This window comes from Scyliorhinus torazame, chromosome 15, assembly GCF_047496885.1.
Source record: "Scyliorhinus torazame isolate Kashiwa2021f chromosome 15, sScyTor2.1, whole genome shotgun sequence".
NCBI classification, from domain to species: Eukaryota; Metazoa; Chordata; class Chondrichthyes; order Carcharhiniformes; family Scyliorhinidae; genus Scyliorhinus; species Scyliorhinus torazame.
In genome coordinates, this window is record NC_092721.1 from 61,524,963 (window position 1) to 61,537,001 (window position 12,039).

Sequence of the window (12,039 nt, forward strand, 5' to 3'; positions counted from 1 at the left end):
TCTTGGTGTCCATGTACATAGATCTATGAAAGTTGCCACCCAAGTTGAGAAGGTTGTTAAGATGGCGTACTGTGTGTTAGCTTTTATTGGGAGAGGGATTGAGTTTCGGAGTCATGAGGTCATGTTGCAGCTGTACAAAACTCTGGTTCGGCCGCATTTGGAGTATTGCGTGCAATTCTGGTTGCCCCATTATAGGAAGGATGTGGAAGCATTAGAAAGGGTGCAGAGGAGATTTACCAGAATGTTGCCTGGATTTGGAGGGAAGATCTTATGAGGGAAGGCTGAGGGACTTGAGGCTGTTTTCATTAGAGAGAAGAAAGTTAAGATGTGACTTAATTGAGGCATACAAGATGATCAAAGGATTAGATAGGGTGGACAGTGAAAGCCTTTTCCCTCGGATGGTGATGTCTAGCACAAGGGGACATAGCTTTAAATTGAGGGGAGATAGATATAGGAGATAGTCAGAGGTAGGTTCTTTACTCAGAGAGTAGTAAGGTCGTGGAATGCCCTGCCTGCAACAGTAGTGGACTCGCCAACACTAAGGGCATTCAAATGGTCATTGGAAAGACATATGGACAATAAGGGAATAGTGTAGATGGGCTTTAGCGCGATTTCACAGGTCGCGCAACATCGAGGGCCGAAGGGCCTGTACTGCGTTGTAATGTTCTATGTTCTAGGCCTTGTTACCCAATAACCAACCTGAAATTTAGTGTCTTTATTGGAATAAATCCAGGATAGAGGATTGTTGAAGGATGAATGAGTCATAACTGTTCCATATGACCTTTACCATATTCATGGAGACGGCTAGGATCAGACAGTATGGGAAGGTATTTAATTGGGGGAGGGGAAATTATACTGCCATTAGACAGGAGCTGAGGAGCATAAAGTGGGAACAATTGTTCCTGGGGAAATGCACAACAGTAATGTGGGGGTTGTTTAAGGAGCAACTGCTGTGAGTGCTGGAGAGGTTTGTCCCACTGAGACGAGGAAGGAATGGTAAGGTGATGGAGCCTTGGATGGCAAGAGAAGTGGAGCTTCTAGTCAAGAGGAAGAAGGAAGCTTACGTAAGGTTGAGGAAGCAAAGACCTGACTCGGCTCTCGAGGGTTACAAGGAAGCCAGGAAGGAACTCAAAAATGGACTGAGGAGAGCTAAAAGGGGGCATGAAAAAGCCCTGGCGGGAAGGATTAGGGAAAGCCCCAAGGCGTTCTACAATTATGTGAGAAATAAGAGGATGATCAGAGTGAGAGTAGGGCCGATCAGGGTTAGTGGAGGGAACTTGTGCCTAGAGTCTAAGGAAGTAGAGGAGGCCCTAAATGAATATTTTGCTTCAGTATTCACTAGAGAGAGGGACCTTGTTGCGCATGAAAACAGTGTGAACCAGGTTAATAGACTCGAACAGGTTGATATTAAGAAGAAGGATGTGCAGGAAATTTTGAAAAGCATCAGGATAGATAAGTCCCCTGTGCCTGATGGGATGTACCCAAGGTTACTACGGGAAGCGAGGGAGGAGTTTGTTGTGCCATTGGCGATAATCTTTGCGACCTCATTCTCCACTGGAGTAGTAACCAATGATTGGAGGGAGGCGAATGTTGTTCCCCTGTTCAAGAAAGGGAATAGGGAAATCCCTGGGAACTACAGACCCACCAGTCTCACATCTGTGGTGAGCAAAATATTGGAAAGGATTCTGAGAGATAGGATTTATGATTATTTAGAAAAACATAGTATGATTGAAGATAGTCAGCATGGCTTTGTATGGTCATGCCTCACAAGCCTCATTGAATTCTTTGACGATGTGACGAGACACATTGATGAAGGTTGGGCAGTGGATGTGGTGTATATGGATTTCAGTAAGGCATCTGATAAGGTTCCTCATGGTAGGCTCATTCAGAAAGTTAGGGGGCATGGGATACAGGAAAATTTGGCTGTCTGGATACAGAATTAGCTGGCCGAAAGAAGACAGTGAGTGGTAGTGGATGGAAAGTATTCCGCCTGGAGGTCGGTGACCAGTGATGTCCCACAAGGATCTGTTCTGGGACCTCTGCTCTTTGTGGTTATTATAAATGACTTGAATGAGGAAGTGGAGGGGTGAGTTAGTAAGTTTGCCGATGACATGAAGATTGGGGGAGTCATAGATAGTGTTGAGGGTTGTTGCAGGTTACAACAGGACATTGACAGGATGCAGAGCTGGGCTGAGAAGTGGCAGATGGAGTTCAACCTTGATAAGTGTGAAGTGATTCATTTTGGAATGTTGAATTTGAATGCTGAATACAGGGTTAAAGGCAGGATTCTTGGAAGTGTGGAGGAACAGAGGGATACATAGATCCCTCAAAGTTGCCACCCAGGTTGATAGGGTTGTTAAGAAGGATGTGTTGGATTTCATTAACCGGGGGATTGAGTTTAAGAGCCGCAAGGTTTTGCTGCAGCTTTATAAAACCCTAGTTGGACCACACGTGGAATATTGTGTCCAGTTCTGGTCGCCTCATTATAGGAAGGAAGTGGATGCTTTGGAGAGGGTACAGTGGAGATTTACCAGGATGCTGCCTGGACTGAAGGGCATGTCTTATGAAGAAAGGTTGAGGGAGCTAGGACTTTTCTCACTAGAGTGAAGAAGGCAGAGAGGTGACTTGATAGAGGTGTACAAGGTGATGAGAGGCATGGATAGAGTAGATAGCCATAGACTTTCCCCAGGGTGGAAATGGCTGTCACGAGGGGACATAATTTTAAGGTGATTGGAGGAAGGTATAGGGGAGATGTCAGAGGTTGGTTCTTTACACAGAGAATGGTGGGTGTGTGGAATGCACTGCCAGCAGAGGTGGTGGAGTCAGAGTCATTTGGGACATTTAAGCGACTCTTAGACAAGCACAGGGACAGCAGTAAATTGAAGGAGTGTAGGTTAGGTTGACCTTAGATTAGGATAAATGATCGGCACAACATCGTGGGCTGAAGGGCCTGTACAGTGCTGTACTGTTCTATGTTGCCAGGATAACAGGCACACATTTGGGTGATGATGTTGCTTGTGTTCACAGAATAGCTATATGTTGAGGGAATGGAATCATTTTTGCTTGATGAGGTAACAGGCATTATGTTTCTCTGGAACACTAGGATATGAAAAAGAACACATTCTATAATAAGCATCAAGGGTAATTATTTCTGTAAACTACTTCATAGAAATGTAATTGAGTTGATTGATAATGTGTTTTTGTTCTCAATTCTGTGTTAGTATTTAAATTTGTAATAAAGTGAGGTCAATGAGGTTGGACTGAAGGAAGACAATTAGATGGTGGCTGTCTGGAAAATGGTAAGGAGTATGGGAATATTGATGCAAGGAATGGGAGGGCTGATTTAGGCAAAATGCTGCTCGACGATCTTGGGTGGAATCTTCAAAAAAAAATGGCAAAGTGTCAGGTTCTGGTTTGAAACCGGCCTCTTTCTCTCCAGAAATACAGCCACGTTTTCTGATCAGCAGATCTTATGACATTCCATCAAAAAGAAAACAGGGAGCGTGGTTTATGCTGTTAATCTGGCAAGACGGTGCCTGAGAGAGCCAGCAAGACCGGCTCCAAAGAGATTGAGCGCTATCTTCAAAGGGCACCCCATTCTGTGAGAAAAATAAACTCCCCCCACCGCCTCCATGGCCATGAAAGATTCCCCACCCCACAAGCTTCAGGTTCCCCACAGAAGTATCGGGGACACTCTCCCTCCTCTCGCATCCTCCACTGCCGCATTTGTCACATGCACCTCTCTCCCCTCCCCACCCAAACATCAGGATAATCCCCCCCTCCCCCCCCTCCTGCAATGGAGGGTTACCCCCATGGCAGTGTCCACCTCATTGCTCTCTGGTGCCAGGGGGCAGTGCCCAGCCTCGGCCCTGAACTCTGGGGACTCCAGGCACCTCCGCATCGCTGGCATGATCATCACAACTGGTTTTCATTTTGAAAACCAGTCGCGATTCGCCATGGTTTGATGTCATGCCGCCTGGTGGGGGAAGCATTCCAAGGGGTCGGACGATATGGCGAAAGCTATTCAATTATAACTAAATGGATGTAAATTTATGTCACCGGGGGCGGGGCTTCAGACCGAGATATCGTTCACAAATCCTATTTTGGCCCCCTCAGGAGATTTAGTGGCCCAAATTTGCACAATTTGGCTAAGAGGCCAGAAAAATCACACCCCTTCTCTTTGAGAGCTCTTGGTCACTGCGTCTCCTTATCTTCCTCTCCCTCCAACACTGTTCCTCACGATTGTCTGGCTACCCAGGTAAAATAAAGACTGCTCTTTTATGAAGTTGTGCAGCCTTTTGTTATTCGTTCATGTGGGCATTACTGGATGGGCGAGCATTTATTGATTGGCTTGAGGGGTATTAAGAGTCAACAACATTGCTGTGGATCTGGAGGTAAGGATGACGATAAGGACGACAGATTTCCTTCCCTAAAGGACATTAGTGAACCAGATGGATTTTTATAACAATCGACAATGGCTTCATGGTCATCATTAGTCTTAATTCCAGATATTTTATTGGATTCAAATTTGAACCCCAGAGCATTACCCTGGTCTATGGATTCCTAGTCCATCGAAAATGCCACTTCGTCACTGCCTCCTGGTGACAGCAAATCAGGATATTCATTCAATGTTGCACTACAAGATTCCTCTGGGACAGTCTGGATAGTGGAAGTGTTGCTTGTGCACAGCGGCTGTTTGCTCGATGATGTTTCTCAAGATAGCTCTCGTTGTAGGCTTGTTCTACTGCTGTTCCTGGCCAAGGGGTTTAGTGGCCTGATTGGAAAAAAGGCAGCATAGGGGGCTGGCTCAAGATGCATGTTATGACTGCTGCCAGGATAGCAGGCACACACGTGGATGATGACACCACTCATGGTCAGAAAGCAGCTATATATGAATAGAATGGAAGGAATTTGTTTTGCTTGATGGGGCTGCCAGGATGGTGATAGGTAGCGCACAAAGCAATGTGTGCATAGTTCTAGCACCACTGGCAAACCTGCCATGCTGGTATACCCTCATGCTGTCTTAACATAGAAACACAGAACATAGAAGCAGGAGGAAGCCATTTGGAACTTCGAGCCTGCTCAGCCATTCATTATGATCATAGCTGATCTTCAAGTTTAATACCCTGATTCCGCCTTTCCCCCATATCCCTTGATCCCTTTGGCCACAAGACCTACATCTAATTCCTTCATGAAATTATACAATGTTTTGGCCTCAACTACTTTCTGCGGTAGCGAATTCCACAGATTCGCCACTCTCTGGGTGAAGAAATTTCTCCTCACCTCAGTCCTAAAAGGTTTACCCCTTATCCCCAAACTATGACCCCTAGTTCTGGACTCTTCCACCATTAGAAACATTCTTTCTGAATCTACCCTGCCTAATCTGTTTGAATTTTCTAAGTTTCTATGAGATCCCCTCTCACTCTTCTAAACTCCAATGAATATAATCCTAACCAATTTTGTCTCTCCTCATATGACAATCCCGTCATCCCAGGAATCAGCCTGGTAAACCGTCGTTGCGCTCTCTCAATAGCAAGAACATCTTGCCCCGATTTATTCTGTCCATACAGAAAGAGCTTTAGTTGTTCCTCATGGCAAATTGCAAACTGAGAGATGTGCTGGTGTCATCTGCTGCATTCATAAAGAGTGAAGGCATAAATGTTAAGTGCTCAACGAATGCCCCAGTGGGTAGAGCTCTTCTGTCCAGTGTCCTTCTCACCTGGAAGTTGTACCTCCTCTGCATTATCATCATTGCTTTTCCTCCTCATTCTCCAGATGAGTAATTAGTTAATCTGTGTTGATAATATTGATTGAGAGTAGAATGTTGGCTAGAGCACTGGGAGAACTTTGTTTTTTTTTCAAATAATGCTGTGGATCTTTTCCACAGTGAACAGGTCTTATAATAATAATTATTATAATAATAATTAACACTACAATGAAGTTACTGTGAAAATCCCCATGTCACCACACTACGGCACCTGTTCGGATACACTGAGGGAGAATTCAGAATGTCCAATTCACTTAACTTGTGGGAGGAAACCGGAGCACCCAGAGGAAACACATTCCGACACGGGGAGAACGTGCAGACTCCGCACGGTGACCCAAGCCGGGAATCGGACCCGTGTCCCTGGTGCTGTGAAGCAACAGTGGTAACCAGGCTGCCCATATTCAATCAGTGTAGTTCTTCCTTAGCACTGTATTGAAATATCAACCTAGGAGTCTTGTCATTTATGCATTTAAATTTTCTAGTCAAATGACCAGACCTGCAAGGGTGCATTTGCCTCCACTGCAGTTATGAAATACACGACCAATCAAACAGTGAGTGAATAAGGATGCTTCACTGCTGATGTTGGAAAGACAATTTTCAAGTATCACCAGAATTTGAGCTTGCATTGAGCAAGCAAATCAGTGGCATATTTATGGTGTATAATATGCTATTTTTCACAAGTGTCACAAGAAATAGTTTTATTTACCTCACCCAGACTAGATTATGTTTCATAAAATGTTTCCTTGACTGTTTTGTGAAGCAAGAAATCTAGTAATTATTCTTGAATTTCATCAATAGAACTAATGACTTCTTTAAATCTAAAATCTTAATTAACTATATGTGGCTAATCGCTCATTTCTGTAAACTCACCCTTCCTGCGTAATGCATGATAGTGAAGACTGAGCCTTGATCCTTTGATGAAATGTTCCCATTTCCATCCTTTGTAGACATGTAAACAGTATGTGTGTGAGCTGTTTCCAAATGGGACTGCAGCCGTTTGCTGAGGTTTTGTTCCACTGATCGAAGTGTCTGGCTTTCGTCATCTAGCATTGACAATAAGCCGGTCGGTTTCTGAAACGGTAAAGTAATCCAATGGATAAATTAGCAATGTAGCTGAATTCTTAAATGGGTGATAACCATTTGGTTGGGTTGAGCAGAATTAAATTGTAAACCTATTATAATCTTCACGATACAAAGCTGCTGTAAACTTATGCCTGCAAATGATCATTTGCTTTACATTAAAACCAAGATACATTCAATAATTAAAAGCAGACCACATTAATCAGAACTTAATCCAAAAACAAGAAGCAGACCTAGAATTGTAATGGTAACTGTGCCTGAAGAATGTTTCACGGAGGGATTTCAAACATGGCTGTAGATTTTAACTGATATAGGACTGGGTTCTCCGATCGATCCCCTCGCCACCTGTCGCTAGGCGGTGCACCGCTCACTGGCGGTGGGATTCTCTACTTTCGCCGCTTGTCAATGGGATTTCCCAAAAGCCACGTCACGCTGCCAGAAAACCTGCGGGTGGGGGTGTGCTGCTGGCAGGAACAAAGAATTCCAACAGCTGGATTATTTCTGGCCATGAGGTCCTAATTTCTCACTGAACAAGGAAACTATCAAGCATAATAAATCAGCCAAATTTCAAGGTAGTTGTATGATCATTTCATTAAATTAATGTCTTAATCAGTGTCACAAGTAGGCTTACATTAACACGGCAATGAAGTTACTGTGATAATCCCCTCGTCGCCACACTATGGCGCCTGTTCGAGTATACTGAGGGAGAATTCAGAATGTCCAATTCACCTAATATCACCTCTTTTGGGACTTGTGGAAGGAAACTGGAGCACCCGGAGGAAACCCACGCCGACACAGGAAGAATGTGCAGACTCCACACAGACAGTGACCCAAGCCGGGAATCAAACCCGGGTCCCTGGCACTGCGAAGCAACAGTGCTAACCACTGTGCTATCGTGCTGCCCATATGTTGAGAGTGCATTGTTCAAAATGTTTTATGTTTTAAATTTTCAACAGGTAGAGAATAATCATGAGTGTGGGTATTATGATACCTAAAATGGAGCAAGTGGTGTTGGTGGGATATTGGGGGGGGGCGGGGGTGCTTGTGGGGAAGGCAGTGAGCCTTTTCCTGTTCTCACTCTTCTCTGTTACAAATGCAGAATGTAACACCTACGTGATCTGAATTGGGCCATTCTAGCGATGATTCGTCTTCCCTCTGCAGTCTTCGTTCTGGGCAACTCCGGTATATCCTAATGGTTCAGTACCTGGCTTGGCCCAGAAACACTGGGATTTTTGTTCCAGAGAATTAATGTCGCTGAGAGGCATTCCCAGCTGAGGCCTACACCATTGTCTGAGCCTTGTGACAAAGGGCACAATACAGCAACTTTCCTGCAGGTCTGAGAGGCCTCCTCCTGTGATTTGGGCACTTGGGCAAAAATCATGCATCTACAGCAACCTCCTTTTTTCTGGTGGTCACAGGGACTCCATATTTTCCTTCTCCTCTGTTCCATGGAGTTCCTGTTGATAACCGCAAACCTAATATTCTCCCGGCATCACTGAAAATTGGCATCCAACGGCATGGAAGAAAAAGTAGGTCACCAGAAATATCGCCATCATCTATCTTTGGGCGATTGACCGGCCAGCTTGTCTAGGTCCAGTTACAATTACTTTGGGTAAATCAATTTGTAGAATAAGATAAAAAGGGCCAGAGATCTGGCATAATAAGCCTCTGCCTCTTCTTTCTGACCTTTTATATTCATTAATTTGTCAGCATTGATATTCAGTAAAATAGAAATACGGAAGATAGTCACCAACAGACCAAATAAAGAATCTGGGGGAATTTATTTACAGAGTGATGAAAATGTGCGACTCGGAGCCTTCCGGTGGCGGCCATGGAGGGGTAGGTCGCACATTTGATAGCTCCTGCCGTAACGGACTTTTGGACCATTTTCCCCCGTTTCTTTTCGGATTTTATAGGATAAAGCAGTGAAGAGTGAGACAGTAAGGAGAAATCCCCCTCCGGTGTATGGAGAATTGGATGAAGTGGCCGTGTGAGGCGACAAAGTCCTATAAGGGAAACGCAAGCAGAGCTGGTAACACGGGACAGCATGGCGGAGGGCAAGGGCCGCCGGGAGATGGCACAGTGGTCGACAGAGCAGCTGGTGAAGTTTTTTGAGGATTGCTTCGCCAAGCTGAAGAAGGACACGCTGGACCCGATTAAGGCTTCGATTGATCAAGTGATTCAGAATCAGGAAACCCACAGGGGAGCGATCCTGCCAGAAAAGAATGCAGGAGAAGCTGGAGGACCTGGAGAATAGGTCCAGGAGGCAGAATCTCAGAATTGTTGGCCTCTCTGAAGGCAGTGAGGGATCGGATGGGAGAGTCTATGTGACGGACATGTTGGAGAAGTTGATGGGGGCTGAGGCGTTCCCTCGGCCCCTGGAATTGGACAGAGCGCACAGAGCCCTCGCGAGGAAGCCCAGAGCGAACGAACCGCCGAGTGCCATGGTGGTACATTTTCACCGTTTCATGGACAAGGAACACGTTTTGCGGTGGGCCAAGAAAAAACGGAGCAGCAAGTGGGCGAACTGTGAGTTGCGCATTTATCAGGACCTGGGAGCGGATTTGGCTAAGAGGCGAGCTGGGTTCAATCGGGCAAAAACAATCCTCTTTAAGGGGGTGAAGATCGGGATGTTATACCCAGCCCGCCTGTGGGTCACACATGAGGAAAGGGACTTCTACTTGAAATGCCAGACGAAGTATGGACCTTTATTAAAGAAATGAAGCTGGAGGCGAATTAAAAGACACTTAAGCCTTGGAGAAGTACTGTGGCTGGATTGTAAAAATTTAAGTAGCTCTATGTGAAATAATGGTCTGTGTGGATGGTTAAAGGTTGATCTGTCTTGCAGGGACCTTGTTAGAGGTGGGGTGGTCTTTGAACTTAGTTCTGCTTTTTGGGTGACTATTTTTTCTAAAGTGATTGTTTCTTAACTGTTTTTTTTCTGTTGCTTGTTTGCTGGGGAATGTGATGCTTTTAAAATGTTTCTTCATGTGGGTGGGAGAGAGGAGAGTACAATAGGGAGACAGACTGCTTGGTGCCAGGGCCGGGAGCTATCGAGTCAGCATGGGTCAGCTGACTCTCAGTGGGGGGTGGACAGGTGTTAAGCTGGAGCTTGACTTGGGGGATTGGGTTTTTAGTGTTGTTGCTAGGAGGGAGGGAGAGGGGGGGGGGAGCTGCTTTGCTGACAGGGGAGGGACTGTTACTAGGGGACAAATGGGAGGTCGGGAATGGTGACAACCTGAGTGGGGACTCGAGGAAGCGGAGGGCGCGAGCTCGGGGCTGGCCTAAAAACAGTGATTGCTAGTCGGCTGGGGGTGGGGGGAGTTGGAAGCCCCCCGTCCAGGCTGATCACATGGAACGTGAGAGGACTGAATGGGCTGGTCAAGAGGGTTTGCGTGTTCGCGCATTTGAGGGACCTGAAGGCGGACGTGGCAATGCTACAAGAGACACATCTAAAGGTTACAGACCAGACGAGATTGAGGAAGGGGTGGGTTAGCCAAGTGTTCCACTCACGAATGGACTCAAAGACTAGGGGGTAGCGATCTTGATCAGCAAACGTGTGGCATTCGAGGCAGGGAGAATCGTGTCAGACAAGGGAGGTAGGTACATAATGGGGAGAGAGAAGCTGGAGGGGGTGTGAGTGGTACTTGTGAACATATATGCTCCGAATTGGGACGCCGTGGAATTTATGAGGCGGGTGTTGGGTAAGATCCCAGACTTAAAGTCACATAACCTGATCAAGATAGGGAACTTCAACACAGTCATTGATTCGGGATTGGACCGGTCAAAATCCAGGACAGGGAGGAGGCCGGCTGCGGCAAAGGAATTGAAGGGTTTTATGGAACAGATGGGGGGAGTAGGCCCATGGAGGTTTGGATGGCCGAGGACAAAGGAGTTTTCCTTTTTTTCACATGTCCACAAGGTTGCATCGACTTTTTTGTTCTGAGCAGGGCGCTAATGCCGAAGGTGGTAGATACTGAGTACTCGGCAATTTCAGTGCCGGATCATGCCCCGCACTGGGTGGATCTACGGGTTAGTGTGGAGAGAGGGCAACGCCCGCTGTGGAGACTGGATGTGGGGTTGCTTGCGGACGAGGCGGTCTGTGGGCGGGTTAACAAGTCCATCCAGAACTACCTGGAAACAAATGATACGGGGGAGGTCTCTGCAGCGCCTGTCAGGGAAGCTTGGAAGGCAGTAGTCAGAGGGGAATTAATATCGATACGGGCCCACAGAGAAAAGGTGGAACGGGCTGAGAGGGATAGATTAGTGGAGGAGATACTCCAGGTGCACAGGAGATACTCGGAGGCTACTGATGGAGCGGCGGAGGTTACAGGTGGAGTTTAGGCTGTTGACCACAGGGAAAGCAGTGGAACAGTTGAGGAAGGCAAGGGGGCGATCTATGAGCACGGGGAAAAGGCAAGTAGAATGTTGGCGCACCAGCTCAGGAAAAGAGAGGCAGCCAGGGAGATAGGTAAAGTAAAGAGTAGAGACGGTAATACTGTCCTGGGCCCAGCGAAGGTGGAATTCTACAAGAAGTTTTTAGAGATATTGAGCCCACCGCTGGTGAGGACTTTTAACGAAGCAAGAGAGAAGGGAGTCCTCCCCCCAACAATGTCGCAGGCCTCGGTTTCATTGATCGTGAAACGGGAGAAGGATCCGGAGCAATGCGGGTCATACAGGCCGATTCCTCTACTGAATGTGGATGCCAAACTGCTGGCTAAGATACTGGCCACAAGGATAGAGGACTGTGTCCCGGGGGTGATAGGGTAGACCAGATGGGATTTGTTGAGGGCAGGCAACTCAAGGCCAATGTTCGAAGGCTTCTAAATGGTATTATGATGCCCTCAGAAGGAGAGGAGGGGGAGGTGGTGGTAGCGATGGATGCGGAGAAGGCTTTTGATCAGGTGGTATGGAATTACCTGTGTGAGGCGCTGGGAAGGTTTGGGTTTGGTGAGGGCTTTATTGACTGGGTGCGGTTGCTCTATCCGGCACCAGTAGCGAGTGTGCGTACGAACCGGCTGAGGTTGGGGTATTTTGAACTACACCGAGGGACGAGGCAAGTCTCCCCGTTACTGTTTGCTCTGGCCATAGAGCCATTAGCCATGGCGTTAAGAGCCTCTAGGAACTGGAAAGGGCTGGGTCTGGGGGGGGGGAAGCACCAGGTCTCGCTCTACGCAGATGACCTTGCTCTT

At 46.8% G+C, this 12,039-nt stretch overlaps 1 protein-coding gene across 1 annotated transcript in view; it reads right to left on the reverse strand.

Moving 5' to 3' along the window:
• The window catches only part of myo16 (myosin XVI), an 875,686-nt gene that overhangs the window by 238,869 nt on the left and 624,778 nt on the right, over nt 1–12,039 (reverse strand). The window contains exon 23 of the mRNA XM_072476270.1: nt 6,638–6,838. Coding sequence (XP_072332371.1) covers nt 6,638–6,838 — 201 coding nt within the window. The remainder of the gene's footprint in view (nt 1–6,637; nt 6,839–12,039) is intronic.